General features: G+C 43.7%; 2 protein-coding genes across 15 annotated transcripts in view; one reads left to right on the top strand and one right to left on the bottom strand.

The window, feature by feature from the left end:
* The window catches only part of LOC108180164 (immunoglobulin lambda-1 light chain), a 219,336-nt gene that overhangs the window by 126,036 nt on the left and 74,478 nt on the right, over positions 1-18,822 (bottom strand). The gene's annotated exons all lie outside the window — the stretch shown is intronic.
* On the top strand, positions 7,173-11,128 carry prf1.2 (perforin 1.2). Of its 2 annotated transcripts, XM_073930475.1 has the most exons (3): positions 7,173-7,481; positions 7,641-8,161; positions 8,241-11,128. In XM_073930475.1, exons 2-3 carry the CDS (start codon positions 7,644-7,646, stop codon positions 9,445-9,447), a joined length of 1,725 nt encoding a protein of 574 aa, XP_073786576.1. In that variant the 5' UTR covers positions 7,173-7,481; positions 7,641-7,643; the 3' UTR covers positions 9,448-11,128.

The following is an 18,822-nucleotide window of genomic DNA, read 5'->3' as shown; positions in this document are numbered from 1 at the left end:
CCTGTCCCAAAGAGATAAGTCTTTCCTCAAAGGAAATTGCCAGGGAGAGGCCATCACAGGAGAGAGGGTTCTGACATCCAGGTCATGTTGGGCCAGAGAGGTGCAACTAACAAAACCTGCTCATCAGGGATGAGAATGGCATGCATCAATTTCAGCCGTGTATGACTCCAGAGAAGCAGACAGCAAGTGAGCTGAGACATGCAGCAAGAATGGATACCTCCCATGCTGTTGATATACACCATCATTGCCATGCTGTCCGTGCTGGGCAGAACATGTGTTCCCTCTAGCATTGGTAAAAAACAGCAAAGAGCAGCATACACTGCCAACAGCCCAGGCAATTAATATGCCAATGTAACCTGCTCCTTTCCACGGACCTGCAGCTGCATGCTCGCAACACAAGGCCCCGAACCCGTACTGGAAGCATACGTTGAGACAACGACATGCCTGGGCACTTGTTCTAGAGGCACTCCCACCTGTAGAAAGACAGGGTCATCCAAGGGCTAAGGGCGTGGAGTGAAAGCCATCCGATGTGTGCCTGCATGCCATGCACGTCTGGAAACCCAATCGTGAAGCCAATGTTGAAGCGTTCTTATATGGAGCAATCCGAGCAGCGTGACCTTGGCTGCAGATATGCCATATGCCCCATGAGCCTCTGAAATGATCAAAACTCTAACAGGTCAAGGTGCCGGGGCACCCTGTTCTGCTGCATAACCAATTGATCTTGTAAGTGAGCTATAATCAGTCAGATATCGATATAATTGTGGATGTGGATGGCCCAAGACAAAAGATCCTTAGGGCACCCTCCGTGAGCTTGGTGAAAACCCGCAAAAACAGGGAAAGCTCAAAGGAGAAAACCCATAGTTCATCTCAGCTGGAGGGACCGGCTCGATTGCCTCATTCTCCAGGAAAACAAGACACTCAAGCAAGACAGGGGCAGACACAGGAATGACCCTGATGTGACATCATCGGTGAAATCACTGGCGTACCAGCAGTGAGGCAGCACGGGTTGGCAGAGCTCACCCCAGGAGGCGGCGCATCCCGAAGAAGAGTGGAAGATAAAATGTTTACTCTTACCTTCTTCCCAAGAGCCCGCGGGGTGGCTAGGAGTGCGAGAGAAAGGAGCCCGTCCTCTGGCACTCTCAAAGCCTGTCGTGAAGAGCACTGATCCTGCTAGCTAGAAGGCATAGCGTCCCATGCTGGCAGTGTTCTGGCTGTCACACCCGAAGAAAGTAGAAATTGCTCTTCATTGAAAATTTGGTAGCCACCAGCCGTGAGGCCAGCAGCCTGGTTGTAATGATATGGGTGTCCCCAGCTCTCCACCAAGGAAAGAGCAAACCTCCTTTTCCCTGAGTGGCCCGTCTCAGGGACGCTTTGCGGTCCGTTTACTGGACTTGGTGGCACCCTGGGTCGGCATAGCGAGCAGTTTTGGGAGCTCACCTAAAGTTGACTTCCCACATCGCACTTGACTGCTTCATCACTGTAGTGAACTCACCCACAGTGTCACCAAAAAGGCCAGCCTGGGATATTAGAGTGCTAAGAAAGGAAACGTTGTCAATGTCACGGATATCTGTTAGGTTTTAGCCAGAGGTGGCATCCCTGGACCACTAGAATGGCCATTGTTTTTCCCAGGGCACTCACAGCCGACTCTGTTGTACTTAGAGCATAGTCAGTTGCGGTACATTAAGCCTGGGTTGAAACCTGCCTTGTGCAGCTGGGCCAAGTATAGGCTGGGGCAGTATAGGCTCTGGCCCCAAGGGACGCAGGCAACCCACATGCCTTTGACGAAAGCCGAGGCTGACCACACCGGGAAGAGGCATCACACAGGCAAGATAGACCGCAATAGCACATTCAACCTGGGGAAGCGTCTCGTACCCCCTGCCTGCTCCGTCATCGAAGAAGGTGAGGGCAGAAGCACACACAGACCAGGCAAAAAAGGTGCCCTCCAGCTCTGTGTGAACTTACTGTGCACCTCCAGGAAGAAGGGGACGGGAAGCTTAGAGGGTTTCCCCCTACTTTTTAGCCTCCATGGAAAACCTGTCTAATCGATCCGGCGCCGGTGCTGGGGGACAAGCTATCTCCAGCCCCACCACCATCATATCAGATTTCATATCTTTGCCCTGAGAGAGGAAGCAGGTCTGAATTGTCATCGGAAAATGACAGCCCACCCTCCAATGTAGTGATGGAAATCTGGTCTTCGGTGTCATTGGATATAGCTCGCTGAGGAATGGGAGCTCTCTTAGCTACACAACAGACATGCCATCTCAGTGATGGCATGTACTGCACGCGAGCAATGCATTAACATGCTGAACCCCCAAACATTGCAACACAGTGCTTGTGCCATCTTCCGTGGTCAGTAAACCACGGCATCCAGAAATGTATTTTCAGATTGACATCTTGTCTGGCATTCTTAAACTCAACTGAATGAGGCTGCGTTCGAAATCGCATACTCAATGAGTTGGTACTCAATTTCATAAAGTACTTACTTAATGAGGACTAAAAGAGTAGGCACTCAACAGCCAAATCTCGTTGAGTATGTTTAGGATTGTACCTTATCTGCCATGTTTACGTTATCATGTGACTGACGTCAGAAGCGCAACAACTTGAAAGAAATTGTAGGTTTAATGAATCTTGATTTAAAGTAATAGATTTATTTTTCTAAAACTTTACGAGTTTGTTGTTGTTTTTTATTGTTTGTATAAAATTTTTCATCCACAAGTAACCAGCTTAAATCTCATTTGTTTTCCTGACTTTTTTGTTTGATTATACAACACAGATATTGAACCTTCTCATTGTGCATTTGTGTGCATATAATCTCATATAATACAAGAAACCCATTTCATTTACTTCCTTTTTGTTTTGTTGAAACTTTTCCACATACTGTACTGTGGCATTGGAGTTCTCCTCCTGCTGGGGAACTGACATTTCTTGGTTTGCACTCAGTCACAGTTCAAACAGTATGCTTATTTTATGTTCAAGGTCTGAGGTAAACTATTTGCTGCTGCTTTCAGTTTAATAATAAATGTCACATAAAATCAAACTCATTTAACCCTGAATAAAGCGTAACCAGTACCTGAGGTGATCATTGTCATCGAAGTTTAAGCTGTTATTCAGCCGTGAGAAATATTAATCTTTTCCAAAAGTAGTTTTTGTCCTAACCATCACTTGAAATATCTATTTTTGAAATGGTTTCTTTTTCTCACGTCTGTTTCTTGTCACTTGTAGTTACACTGTAGGCTCACCACTTGATAGTGAGCCATGCTCGGTCTTGTTGGTGTACAACCTAGCAGTCTGCATTGTCAGGGGAATGGCTGGGTGAAAAAGTATTTTGAATCTTACATACTGTATCTTTATTAACTATGTAACATTAGCATGGAAGTAAAATGTATAGTTAGGGAGGATTGGCTCTGGGAGGAAGGTCAAGGGGTCTGGTGAATGACACAGAGCTTCTGGTAGACACAAAACTATAGAAGATGACAGGTGAAAAAAACAGAGCAGAGATTTAAAAAAAAGAAGGTGAAGAGCTGATGAGCCAGTGTGACATTGTCAAGGTGATGATGGCACCTCATGGGACTAAGGTGAAGGGTAAAAAAACAACCAATTGGAGCCAGAGGAAATGAGGAGTCCTTTGAAGCCACAAGGCTGTAGGGCATTATTGCGTGAATTGGGATTTGTATTTAAGTTTTGTTTTTCTCCTGAAAGTGATCATTGTACTAGCTTCAATTCTAATGAACTTTGGAAGAAAAAAAATTTGGAAGATGCACAAGTTGCACCAGTCAGTGCAGTCCTATCATTTGAAGAAGTGCTTGCCTCATTTGTTTACAAAATACAGTACTGTGCAAAAGTTTTAGGCTTCCATTACATTATTGCTTTAGTGACGGCATAACGACTGTATGTAATTCTATCAATCTTCTTATTACAACACAACCAGAAATATAAAATATTTGTTTATTCATTTTATTTATTTATTTTTACTTTTGTCTAATTGTTTAAAACTTGAATAGTGTAGAGAAGTGAAAGAATTAGTGCTTGCAGCCTTGAATCAAGGACAGCCACGGAATCCTAATTATTATATAAGGCGATATGGGATCACTTAGACAGGTTTGACAATTAAACCTAAAAAAAGAATGCAGGAAAGTACTAAAAGAAGCCTGGTGTTTCATAAGTTTTATTTTCTTTTCTTTTTTTCAGAAAACTTCAGGACAATCTCCTCAAAACAGCTGAAGCTGTGCTTGGTGTCAAAGTCAAATTAAATACCGACTACATATTGTGTTTATTACAGTACATATTTAAGACTCAAAAACAGTATATAGAGCTAAAGAGACCAAAAATTAACCAATGGTGGCCAATTACTTTTGCACAATACTGTAAATCAGGCAGGCTCTAAAGATGCTATCTGAGGTTGAAACCAACAAACCACATGACCCCAGTTGACTTATCACTGGAGAGATAGAGCAGTTGCAATGAGATTGCTGCTATATAGTTTGCATTGCTGCTCGCTCCAGTCATGTCAGGATTGCTCTACCCTCTTTCATTTTGTTTTCAAGCAACCCCAGAATTTGGAATTTGGATTTGCTCTCATTCACTTGCATCCTTCAAAATGAATTGAAAACATCTATAAAAGTTCCAACAAATCTGTAGTACCATACATTTACAGTTTACTGGCATGTCAGATTTTTTATTTTTATTTTTTTTGTTTAGCATTGTTCAACTTAAGCCCACCCAATGTGTTAAACTAACATTTGAATATTGGTTAGAGCCACGTCATGGTATATTATTGGCACCACAAATCTGACACTCACAGACAAGCAACCACCAAATGAAAAGACAGGTTAGAAAAACACATTTCGTGACTAATTTTAATATCTCAAAAATAAAAAAAAATTTAAATCTCAAATTTAATACTTTAAAGTACTTTTTAAATTTTAAAGTAACAACTGGTGCTAAAATGATTTTAAAATGTCATTTGTTTAAAAATATAATTACTGTTTGCGTTGCTGTAAAACAATACTGATGTAAAAATTGAATTGTTAAAGTTCTAGGCAATCGATTTTTTTTTTGTCGCTCACCTGCTGCTCCTGACTTTAATTTCACAGCCTTTCATCTTGTTACGCTTAAACTACTAAATGAAAACAGGAACATTACCGGTGGCTGAAAAGCACTTGCCTGTATATAATAATAATAATAATAACAATAATTCCTTACATTTATATAGCACTTTTCTGGACACTTCAGACACCAGCTGATTGGTGGAGAGAAGACAGAATGATGAAGCCTATTATGATATAGGGATGGTTAGGAGGCCAGTGTGCAAATTTGGCCAGGATTCCGGGGTTAAACCCCTACTCTTTTTTCTAAGGGCATGTTGGGATTTGTAATGACCCCAGTTTAACATCTCATCCGAAACATGGCACTTACTGAGCTGTAAGAGTCCCTATCAAAATACTTGGCCCACACATGGCATTAGGGCCCACACAGACCAAAGGTTGCTCCCTGCTGGTCTCACTAATACCACTTGCAGCAGCAACCTACCTGTTGCCTCCCATCCAGGAACTGACTAAACGCAGCCCTCCTTAGCTTTAAGCCTGGTTTATACTTCTGCGTCAAGTGACCGGCGTAACCCAAGGCACATGCAACGCGCGTAGCTGTGCATTTATACTTCTGCGCGCTGTCTCTGTTGGTCTGCATTAACACTTCCAAAACGCTAGTTGGCAGCGAGGTGTAAATGTTCCTCTGTGCATATGCAAAAAAGTATTAATATTATTTATCATATGCATATTTGCATATGCACAGCACTCGTTATTATTGTTCATTTATTCATTTGCTGGAAATTACAACTGAATTTAGAAAAAGCTTTGAAATAAATCTTTGCGCTTAACAAATTAAATTAATTATTTATAGGCTAATTGATGTCTGTGCGTATAAGGCTTCCCTATCCACGAGAGTGAAAGTAGATTATGAGATGCATATCTTTCATTCTCGCGCTGAAGATGCTCTGTTTAATTGTTTTCTTGCTAGTGAAATGCTCAGTTTTTCCACTTACAATTAATTTATGTCCTGTAAATAGTAAATGCGATTTGGCGCAACGCAACTGGCTTTTAAAGGGAATGGGAGATGAGACTCTGATTGGTTTATTCTCAAAACACACCTATAACTCATTAAGAAAATAAGCTTAACCCTTTTAGATCATGCGCCACAGCACAAAGAAGATTTTTACATCCTTATATTAGCAAAAGTGGATTCTGACACGCCCTGAAAGCGTTTGCACCCTGCGCTTTGCGCATGGACCGTCAAAATAGAGCCCTGAATGTGTCAATGTGTGTCAAAAAATAAAAAGAGCTTTAAGTGGAGGACCCTGACACTCTTGCCTTTAAATAACATGTGCTACAAAACTATAACACCCACTACACAACTACTCAACCGTCTTATGAATTGGCAATATGAAACAAAAACTTTTTTTAAAATGCTTGAGGAGCAATTACTTGGCGCAGCTAAGTGTTCCTGTATTAGTCAACCTCTTTCTGTCATCATAGTTTGTGTGACCTAATGAATTCTTTAGGTCTACAGCACTGGTCCTCAACACTAGTCCTGAGGATCCCCATCTTTCTATAGTATATTTTCTTACACACCCAATTCAGATAATTAGCTCGTCATCACAGAGCTACATGATCCAAACCATCAGGGCAGATCTCCTGTTGTGGCAGAGTGTGGCAATTGCCACCCTGAGAAAAAGCATTGCCTCCACAGCACTGTGAACCCAATGTATTAAATATAAATCAGTCCCTGGGCCTATTTGCAGGAGGTGTGTATAATTTTAAGGACATAAAAATACCATATAATTCAAGAAAATAAATGTTGCCTATTAAGAGTCCAAACAAATGACTCTTTTAAAACGTTTTTTTTTTAGTGAATCATGCAGGCACCTCCTGCTGAAAGCCCCTGCTGTAATATTTTTACATTACAACAATCAGCACAGTCAACATCTTTAGCCTTTCACATTGTGTTGGCAAGCATGCCAGCTGTACCTGCACACTCTACTGTGACACAATTATCAACGCTGTTATAAAAAAAAAAAGTTCCACTAGAGCTTGTGCATGGTTTCTGAAAAAACACAAGAGTAGTTTCTATTTGCACCAAAACGTAGGCCAACTATAGCACAAAACTATCTGACAAGAACATGAAAGAAGAGAGTACAGATTGAGGCAGCCACACAAGGGGCAGGAAGCAAAATTATTGAAATGAGGACTAAATGGGGTGAGACAAGGGTAAACAAGAAGGCACAACCACTAGCGTAGTGGATAGAAAAACACTACATAGGAGCAAATGAAATAAAGACAAAACAGAAAAGGCTTTAAGATGTCACTGCATCTTGACATCACTGAAACACCCACGCCCCCAGCAACTACAAAACTGTGATATAAAATGAACTGAGAGCGTGACAATATTTCAGAATCACTTTGTTCAGACCACCTGTGAATTCAGAGGTAAGAATCTAAAAAAAAAATAATAATAATAATATATATATATATATATATATATATATATATATATATATATATATATATATATATATATATATATATATATTAGGTTTTATTAATATGTTATGATAGAAATGTTCATATTTTCTTTTCTCTCAACAGATCATGAGGCACGTACCAGTTTACCTGTTAGTTTTCTGGGCTATGCTTCTCATTACCATTTCTGGAGAAGTTGAAATAGGCACTTCAAAAGAGTGTGAAAATGCTCACTTTGTTCCAGGATACAATCTTGCTGGTGAAGGATTTGATGTTGTGACCCTGGAGCGCAAAGGTACTTATGTGATCAACACAGAGAAATGGGATTTAGGAAACGGCACCTGTAACATGCGCACAAACCAATACATGAATGGAATCAAGCAGAAGCTACCAGCTGCAGTTGACTTCTGGAGGACCTTGCCAAAGTGTTCAATGAAAGTCTCCAGTCAGATCTTTGAATCAAGTGAAGCAGTGGTCGAAGAATCGTCTTCAGCTATCTCAGGCAACTGGAAAGCAGATTTAAGTGTTCAACTTTCTGGAGCTACAGTTGGAGGCACTCATTCCAGGGAAGCAAAATTTGCAATGCAGAAATCCAAACAAGACAAATACAGTTTCACCAAACACCAAGTTGAATGTAACTTTTACAGGTGAGAGAGAGCTAAGTTGTTTTTGCTTATAATCAATGAAAAGAAACTAACTTCTAAAACATTTCATGTTTCTTTACAGATACCACGTTGTTCAAAAGCCTCCTCTTCATGCTGAGTTTCTTCAAGCAATCAAATTACTCCCTGCGTCTTATGATAAATTCGCCTACCGCAGTCTAATCTCCACATATGGCACTCACTATACCACAAGTGTAATGTTAGGGGGACACATGAAAGCCATAACAGCCATAAAAACCTGTGAGGCTTCAATTGGTGGACTTTCAGACACTGCAATCAAAGACTGTTTGGATGTAGAAGCCTCGGGCATATATAAAGCATTAACTGTGGAGGCAGAGGCACGTTTATGTCGAGAGCTTAAACAAAAGTTGGGCACAAATCTGAAGATGAGCAGCAAGTTTAGTGAGCGTCAGACAGAGATAATTGGAGGGAACATAAATGGAGAAGATCTGCTTTTTTCTGGATCATCACACCCAAATGCCCTTAAAGGCTGGCTTGAGTCATTGAAGAGTGTCCCTGATGTTGTGCAGTATACTCTGAAACCCCTCCATTTCTTACTGAGCGAAAAACACCCTGCCAGAAAAGGGCTGAAAAAAGCTGTTGAAGAATACATCACTGAAAATGCCCTCAGGAACGTTTGCTCTGAGCCTTGTAAGCTTGGTAAGAAGTGCAGTGCGAGAGATCCTTGTGTTTGTGTTTGTGAAAGTAGCAAAATTATGAAGTCCAACTGCTGTCCAACTGAAAAAGGGCTCGCCACCCTGAAGGTCTACAATCTCAGAGCCAACGGTCTGTTTGGAGATACATTGACTCAAACAGATGGTTATGTAGAAATCAAACATCAAGGACAAAACAAACGCACTCAGACTATTGTTGATAATGACAATCCACGTTGGTCAGAAACATTTAATTTTGGTCATATTAATATCAAAATTGGCAGTACATTAACTTTAGAAGTATATGACGAAGATGACTTCTGGAATCGTGATCATCTTGGTACATGTTCTGTTAAAGTTAGCAGTGGAGTTGTTAATGATGGATGTGCTTTAGATCATGGCACCTTATTTTTCAGCTATGAGGTGAAATGTGCACCCAGTCTACAGGGCCGACATTGTGATGAACACAAGCCGTCGCCAATGGCTGCCTCTCTGGCTGACATTTTCAGCTCAAGAAACGGTGTTCTGGTCAAAGACATGCAGAGGCTTGAATTAGCTTTCAATAACTCAGGTATGACTCACTTCAAGAGTGATAATGGAAAGCTCTTGATGCTGTAACTCTCAAATATATTTTCATGCTTGACAAAGATGCATAAGATAGACTATTAGACTTTCAAGCCTTAGAAAAAGGAAAACTTTTGCTTAATACTTACCATTGCTTTTTTTGCATTAATAAAGCATTCCAAAAGACAGATCTGTTTTGACTGATTTTGTTTAGACTTGCAAATTCTAATAGCAGCTGCTGTGTACCAACGAGAGACAACTCCTGCAACAAAATGCTTCCTTGACAAGAACTGGCACATCTGCACAAATTAACAAACAATGACTACTTCTACATGGACATCAGTAATCAAATGATTTGCCTTAATCTGAATAAGACAATAATATGATTAAGGTGATTACATGAGTTGCTTTTTGAATGTTCCTTTTATGATCCTTTTACATGTTATAGCACAGTGGTTCCCAACCTGGGGTCCGCGCCCCCCTAAGGGGGGCGCCAGAGTTCACAGGGGGGGCGCGGGAGAGGATAAGTATTGAGGTAGAAAAAGGCATAAAAATGGTCCACTATTATAAAGGGCTGTACAATTAATCGAAAATCCGATTTAGATTTCGGTTTCAAACGATTATAAAAAAGCATTAATCGAGATAAATGATTATTGCATCATATTTCGCCACAGTTGTACACGTGTTGCTCTTAAAAGCGCGAAAGAGCTTATGTGTGTGTGCAGCACGATCACGCAGTCAGAAGCATTCGGCCGGTCAGCATTCACGCTCTCTCATTCACACACTGAGACGAGCAGAGGAGCGCAGACATCTAAAGTCATCTTAACGTGAACGCTTTAATGGTCAAATAGGTGTCAAAACGCGGTGTTTAGTGATTATTTACATTAACACTCATTTGTGTAATAAACAAACGAGTTGAGGATCAAAAGACGTGAAAGAGAAACCATTAAAGATACAGCGCGCTATAATCCTTCTGCCGCCTGTTTTTGTTATTATTAAACAAACATAACGAGAAAACCTTTGCTGCTCTTGACTAAAGGAATGCTGTAGCTAAAGTGTTTTTCTTACAGTGAAGATGCTTAAAGCACAGTTTGTTTCATATTTTTATTCTATTGTATTTATTTCTCTTTCCATTGCAGGGTGGAAAATAACTGTATGTATACAGTTGAAGTCAGAATTATTAGCCCTCTTGAAAATTAGCAAACCTTTTCCTGCCCAATTTCTGTTTCATGGAAAGAATGTTTTATTAACTTATTTCTGAACATAATAGTTTTGATATCTCATTTCTAATTACTGATTTCTTTTTGTCTTTGCTATAATGACAGCACATAATATTTTACTAGATATTTTTCAAAATACAAGCATTCAGATTAAAGTGCAGTTCAAAGGCTTAATTAGAGTAATAAGGCAAGTCATTATAACGGTAGTTTATTCTGCAGACAATCAAAAATATATATTGCTTAAGGGGGCTAATAATATTGACCTTAAATTGGTTTCAAAATATTTAAACCTGTCTTTATTCTAGCTAAAATAAAACAAATAGAAGAAAAAATATTATAGGAAATACTGTTAAAATTCCTTGCTCTGTTAAACATAATTTGGGAAATATTTATAAAAAAAAAATCTCAGGAGCGCTAATAATTTTGACTTTAACTGGCAATGGTTTTGAATAATCGTGATTACAATTATGACCAAAATAATCGTGATTATGATTTTTCCCAAAATCGAGCAGCCCAAAAAAAAAAAAAATTATCTAAACACATGCTTAAAATTCCAACATAATAGTGAAAATAATTAAAATAAATAACTTTAAATAATTATTTAAATTTTGCTCACTCGGGCAATCTGCTTGTCAACGTGTCGTACAGGCAAAATCAAAACAAAAATGGCAGACAAACGTAAATGCTGTGATTCTTCAGAGGCGAAGAAAAAGATTAGACAGTATGACAAAGCCTACCTAAATTTTGGTTTTATTGAAGGCCAAGAGAAGTTAAAACTGATTAATTAATATTTTCTAGTTTAGTTTGGTTTGACTTTATTAATCCCCGGAGGGAAATTCACATGTCACAGCAGAGCTCTCCATACTAAAAATAGATAAATAAGTTACATACATATAAAAACAATAATAAGATTACATTTCATACTGCACACCTTGGTTCCAAAAACAACGAGTAAACACTTGTACATATCCAATATCTAATTCAAGTTCAGCACAATTCATCTGGTATGACTTTGGTTATACAATCTGATCACTGTTGGTAAAAAAGACTTCCTGTATCTTTCTCTGTAGCACCGGGGTTGAATTAATCTTGTACTAAAAGAGCTTGCACACGCTTGGACTGTATCATAAAGGGGATGACTATCGTGATTCATTATACTAACAAATTTGTCCAGCATTCGATCCTGTGCAATCTCTTCTATGGTAGGTAGTGCACCCCCCACAACAGAACCTGCCCTTTTTATGAGCTTATTTAATTTGTTTTTCTCCTTCTCCAATAGTCCCCCTCCCCAGCAGGTTATAGCATACAGAATCACAGAAGACACCACAGAGTCATAAAACGTTTTTAACAGTGTCTGACACACACCAAAGGACCTCAGTCGTCTTAATAAATGAATGCGGCTCTGACCCTTCTTATACACCTGGATTGTGTTTTCAGACCAATCGAGCTTGTTGTTCAAATATACACCCAGGTACCTATATGACGAAACGATCTCAATTTCTGACTCTTGTATAATTACGGGCACCGCTTGTGATGGATGTCTACTAAAATCAACAATAATTTCTTTGGATATTCTATATGATTATAGAAATATGATTTCTATACATATTACTATATATTACACAAACACACACACACACACACACACACATATATATATATATATATATATATATATATATATATATATATATATATATATATATATATATATATATACACAGTACATATGTGCGTGCGTGCGTGCGTGTGTATTTATATGGTGGGGGGGCTCCCCAGTGTTTGTATATGTTTATGGGGGGGGCCCCAAAGAAAAAGGTTGGGAACCACTGTTATAGCACATAATTCAATTAACGTCACTGCGTCACCACACTATTCACATTTCCTCAGGATTTTCATGTAATTTCGGGTGTTTTAATCTGCTGACTTTAACTACAGTTTGGCACTTTCCCTTTCATTTAGGAACACTTCATGCATGCCCCCAAGACAAAAGGATATTGGATGCGAGTATTAACTGCTGGAAGAGTGTTGTTTTAATGGAATTTGATACTGCTCGCGTATGGAAAAAAATAATTTATAATAATTTCGCATTTCGTGGTGTGTGTGTGTGTCTGTGGTCCTACGGATTAGATAGGTGCAGAAAATAGTGTCAAACAGCCGTGTGTGTTCATCCTGTTGCAAAATGTGGCAAAAATCGTACACGACAGTTTAGTTAAGGTGTTTACATGTCTGTACTGTCCTTAAATAATGCGACTAAAATCGGCATACTGCACGTCTTAATTCTGATTTTTGTTTAGTTAAATTATGACCTTAATTCGATTATATTAATAAAAAATTGCTGTTTACATGGTAGATTCTTAATCAGTATTGTCTTAATTGTATTTAAATTGGATTATTGGTGCCCATGTAAACTGTTACTGTTATTTTTTTACATTTTACTACACAGTAGTTCCTGTTCGAACAACGCTATTTTGGTATTTATTAATATTCAGAGAAAGCCATTTGAAAGCAACATTCTAGATTTTTAAATAAATGAATGAGTAAATAAACTAATTAATTATTAAGTCAGCTCTATTGTGCCACATTTTAATAAATTATTTATAATATCAAATAATAATGCATGAGATCTAATGATAGTTTACAGATTACCACACAATCATACACGAATGTAAATACATTTGTGTATACTTCACACTTGCTGCTATTGACCAACTTTATGGAGATGCAGATTTCATTTTCCAATAGGACTTTCCAACAGTACCTGTTTGCTGTACATGCTCACACTTTTCATGTTCATACATTTCAGTTGGCCAAGATTTCTAAAAAAAACTTTCTTTGTATTGGTCTTAAGTAATATTCTCATTTTCTGAGATACTGAATTGGGGTTTTTATTAGTTGTCATCAAACTAAATAAAATAAACACTTGAAATAGATCAGTCTGCGTGGAAGAGATGTATACATTATACAAGTTTCACTTCTTGAATAGAATTGGTGAAATGAATCAACCTTTTGAAGACATGCAAATTACATGAAGAGCACCTGTATATTATTATTAGAATGCAACATATTTAGGAGGTTTCAGTTGTTTTTGTTGAACAAGAATATTGTGTTGTCATTAGAATATCTATAACATGAACGAAATACCGTTCGAGGTTACAGAAGTAACCCTTCGTTCCCCTAGGAGGGGAACGGAAGTGCCATAAGTGGATGAAATCCACGATGAGAGGATTCGGATCAGAAGCCGCTTGTCTGAAAGAGTATTGAACGGGCCAATGAATGAAATTAATTGGCAGCGTAAGCTTGCGCAGGTGCGCTGCATATGCAATTATCTCAGCATATAAGCACACCTGATGCCAGCAGACGCTATCCTTTTTAAGCTGAAGAGACTTTCAAACAGCTAAGGGACAGTCATTATGGCGACGGAGTATGGCACTTCCGTTCCCCTCCTCGGGGAACGAAGGGTTACTTCTGTAACCTCGAACGTTCCCCTTTGGTTGGGGAACTTCAGTGCCGTAAGTGGATGAAATCCACAATGGGAGAAGTATGGAAAGCGCCATAATGACTGCACCTTACCAACGCCCCCGATATAGTCAAGCAAGTGTGACGCACCCACATCATGGGAGGCGCGGTCCTCCAACGTGTCCCTGGCCCTAATTTATCCTACTTCAACAGAAGTTTTGCGGATTTAGATATATTTTTTGGGAAGTCGTGAGCATCTAGATAATTCTAGGAAATACGACAGTACGTTGGGAAGCGTGCAGTCCCGATAGGGAGGACGCTGCGGAGGCCATCCGTTACCCAAGGGGGGGATAGATGGCGGAAATTACATATGGACTAGCCCTAAAAAGGGGGAGTACGCATAGCAAAAGAGTGGTTAGCGGATAGGGAAGACAAGGGTCTACCCAGGGGGGGGGACTTAACCGTGGCGGAATAAGCATATGGGATCGCCTAGTGGGGATCACACATAGCAGGCACCTATACCCAAAACGCGGGCTGACCAGCGGGCAGACCTACAACGTAGTGGGCCAGCAAGTGACTCCTCCGCTGAGTCAGTGCTGGGGGCCATGGAGGAATCTGCAGGGCTCACCTGATGGGGAACTTTACTGACAGATAAAAAGGCGCACGTACCTCCGTGTTAGGGAGAATGGCGCAGCAAGCGTGTTTCAACACCCTACCGAGTTGTTTCCTCAAGGGTTACCTAATACCCTTGAGAAAACCGGCTCCACTCGCAGATTGTAAAACCTTGCAAATATGTTGGGTGTCGCCCAGCCCACAGCTCTACAGATGTCTGTTAGAGAGGCGCCGCGTGCACGCGCCCAAGAGGATGCAACGCTCCGCGGCTGACCTCGACTCGAAAAGCGAGTGAAATGGCATCCACAATCCAGTGGGATAATCTTTGTTTCGATACGGCACTTCCCTGCTGCCGACCGCCATAACAGACAAAGAGCTGCTCAGATGATCTAAAATTCTGAGTACGGTCCACATAAATGCGCAGAGCGCGAACTGGACAAAGTAAAGAAAGGGCTGGGTCTGCCTCCTCCGGGGGGTTTCAGGATGACGTGAAAGTAATCCGGCCCGAATTCCAGGCACAAGTTACTGACCGAAAATGCCTCCAGGTCCCCGACCCTCTTGATGGAGGCCAATGCAACCAGCAGAGCTGTCTTCAAGGACAGAAATCTTAGAGATACTGATTCGAGTGGCTCAAAGGGATCGGATCGCAAACTCGTGAGAACGAGGGCGAGATCCCAAGAGGGCATGAGAGGGGGGCGAGATGGATAATTCACCTAGCACCCCTAAGGAACCGGATGATGAGGTTATGCTTTCCCACGGTGCCGCCAGCTACCGCGCTATGATAAGCGGAGATGGCGGCCACGTAAACCCTGAGAGTGGAGGGCGACAGCCTGCTGTCCAACTTCTCTTGAAGGAAAGAGAGCACAACACTAATCTGGCAGTTTCGGGGGTCTTCTCTGCGAGAGACGCACCATTCAGTGAATAGACTCCACTTCAGGGCGTAGGCGCGCCTCGTGGAGGGGGCTCTAGCCTGAGTGATGGTATTAACCACCGCAGTCGGTAGGTTACCTAAGTCTTCCTCGCGTCTAAGGACCACCGTGGAGGTTCCAAAGATCGGGGCGAGGGTGCCAGATGGTGCCCTGTCCCTGAGAGAGTAGGTCCTCTCTCAAAGGGATCCGCCAGGGGAGGGCCGTCGCGAGGAGTGAGAGCTCTGATATCCAGGTCCGATTGGGCCAAGGGGCGCAACTAGCAGAACCTGTTCCTCGTTTTCCCTGACCTTGCACAGTAACTGCGCGAGCAGGCTCACTGGGGAAAACGCATACTTGCGCATGCCCCGAGGCCAGCTGTGGGCCAGTGCATCCGTGCCGAGAGAGCCCTCGGTCAGGGAAAAAAACAACTGGCAATGAGCGTTCTCGGGGGAAGTAACAGATTGATCTGGGCTTCCCCGAATCGCGCCCAAATCAGCTGAACAGACTCGGGGTGGAGTCTCCATTCTCCAGGACGTAAGGCTGCCGTGAGAGCGCATAGGCTGCATGGTCGAGCTTGCCCGAATATGAATGGCGTGCAGCGATTTCAGCCGCGGATGACTCCAGAGGAGCAGACGGCGGGTGAGCTGAGACATGCGGCGAGAGCGCATACCCCCCATACGGCTGATATACGCCACCGCCGCCGTACTGTCCGTCCTGACCAGCACGTGTTGCCGCTCCAGCACCGGAAAAAAACGGTGGAGAGCGAGGAACACTGCCAACAGCTCCAGGCGATATGCCAATGCAACTGGGTACCTTTCCACAGGCCCGCAGCCGCATGCCCGCAACGCACAGCCCCCCAGCCCGTGTTGGAAGCGTCTGCTGAAAAGACAACCAGACTGGACGCCTGTTCTAGAGACACCCAGGCCTGTAGAAACGAGGGGTCGCTCCCGGGGCTGAGGGCGCGGCGACACAGCGCAGTAACAGAGACTCGGTGTGCGTGCGCATGCCATGCGCGTCTGGGGACTCGATCATGAAGCCAGTGCTGAAGTGGTCTCATATAGAGTAATCCGAGCGGCATGAAGCGGCTGTGGATGCCATATGCCCCAGGAGTCTCTGAAATAATTTCAGTGGGACCACTATTTTACTGTCGAGCTCTCTCAGACAGTACAGCATCAGCTGAGCGCGCTCTCCGAAGAGGCGCACTGCCATGGTGACCGAGTCCAGCTCCAGCCCGAGAGAAGAGATCCTCTGCACGGGGGCGAGTTTGCTCTTTTCTCGGTTGACCTGAAACCCCAACAGGTGGAAGTGCCAGAACACTTTGTCTCTGTGCATAATCAATTGCTCCGAGAGAGGGCAAAAAAATCAGCCAGTCGTCAAGAAACTGAGTATGCAGATGCCCGCGAGCCGAAGGGGCGTTAAGGCACCCTCCGCGGGCTTGGTGAGGACCCGCGGAGACAGAGAGAGCCCGAAGGGGAGGGCTTTGTATTGCCAAGCTCGACCTTCAACGCAAACCGGAGAACTGACGGTGGCGAGGAAGAGTGGAGACATGAAAATACGCGTCCATCAGGTCTAATGCTGCAGACCAACCCAGAGGACGAACGCACCGGAGGATGCGCTTCTGCGTGAGCGTTCTGAACGGCAGCTTGTGCAGACAGCGGTTCAAAACGCGCAGATCTAGGATTGGCCGTGACCCACCACTCTTTTTGGCACGATGAAGTGTGGGCTGTAAAACCCGCTCTCCATCTCGGCTGGAGGGATCGGCTCGATTGCATCCTTCGCCAGGAGGACAGCAATCTCTCGCAAGACAGGGGCGGACAGGGGGCTGACCCTGGTGAATATACACCCGAGACTTGGGAAGTCGTTTCACGAACTGAATCGCATAGCCGAGTCTGATTGTGCGTATGAGCCACCGCGAAGAGCTGGCCCACGCTAACCAGGCAGGCAGAGCTCTCGCTAATGGACTCATCGCTACAATCGCTGACGTACCAGCAGTGGGGCAGCGCGGAGTGGGTGTGCTGATCCGGGAAGCGCGCGGGTCTCACGGAAAAGCTGGAGGTGAGATATTTGCTCTCACTCCGTACCCGAGCTCCGGAGGGGGGGCTCGAGGGGTGGGAGAAAGGAGACCGTCCTCCCAGCGCTCGTGAGCCACTGGCGAAACGCACCGAATCTGCAAGCTAGAAAGCATAGCATCCCAGACTGGCAGATTTCGGGCTGTCACATCCGGGAAAGTGGAAAAGTGCTCTCTCATGATATTTTCATGGCAGTAAAAAGTGCCGTTGGAAATGGGGCCCCGCCCTCCAGCGGGGAAAGAGCAAGTTCCCTCTTCTCCAGATGGCCTGTCCCAGGGGCGCTTCGCGGTCCGTTGCCGGACTTAGCGACGTTCTGGGCAGGGGGGCTGCCTGCTTCCGAGGTGCCCGACGCGCTCGCTTCGCCGGAGGCGTGTGCGGGGGCGGAGCAGCTCTCGTAGGCGGGCGCCTTCGGCGAGGAGCAGGTATGAATGGCACGGCGGGCGGAGCGGGCTACGGACCGCCGATAAGACATCACCCACCAACTGCTCTCTCACCGCCTTGAATTCCTGGGTGAATTCACAGACAGTGTCGCCGAACCTGGCTGGTGATATGGGGAAGTCAAGAAAGCGGACTTTGTCGACTTTGCGCATATCAGCCAGGGGTGGCGCTCCTGGACCACTAATGTGGACATCGTCCTCCCCAACGCACACGCAGTGGACTCAGTAGTCCGAAGAGCTAAGTCGGCAGCGGTGCGAAGCTCGTAAGCCTGGGTTGGACCCAACCTCGTGCAGCTCGGCCAGCGCCTGCGCTTGGTAGCGCTGGTAGGTGGCTATCGCATGCAAGGCGGAAGCAGCCTGGCCCGCAGCTATGTAAGCTCTAGCTCCGAGGGAGGCAGACAACTTACATGCTTTGGATGGGAGACGAGGCGGACCCCGCCAAGAAGAGGCGCCGCGCGGATTGACCGCCATCGCGCACTCAACCTGAGGAATCGCCACATACCCCCTGGCTGTTCCACCATCAAGAGTGGTGAGGGTGGAGGGACAGGCAGCACGAGCAGAAAAAAGTGCTTTTCAAGACCGCGTGAGCCTACTGTGCACCTCCGGGAAGAAGGGAACGCCCCTCTAGTCGGTCCGGCCGCGGAGCTGGGGGATAAACCATCTCCAACCCACGGCCGAAGCAGCCCGGGAAAGCACGGCTAACATGTCCGTTTCAGGATCCGTA

This window comes from Danio rerio, chromosome 19 (genome assembly GCF_049306965.1).
Source record: "Danio rerio strain Tuebingen ecotype United States chromosome 19, GRCz12tu, whole genome shotgun sequence".
Lineage (NCBI taxonomy): Eukaryota > Metazoa > Chordata > Actinopteri > Cypriniformes > Danionidae > Danio > Danio rerio.
The sequence above is the reverse complement of the archived record's forward strand: the minus strand, read 5'-3'. Positions and strand labels throughout refer to the sequence as shown.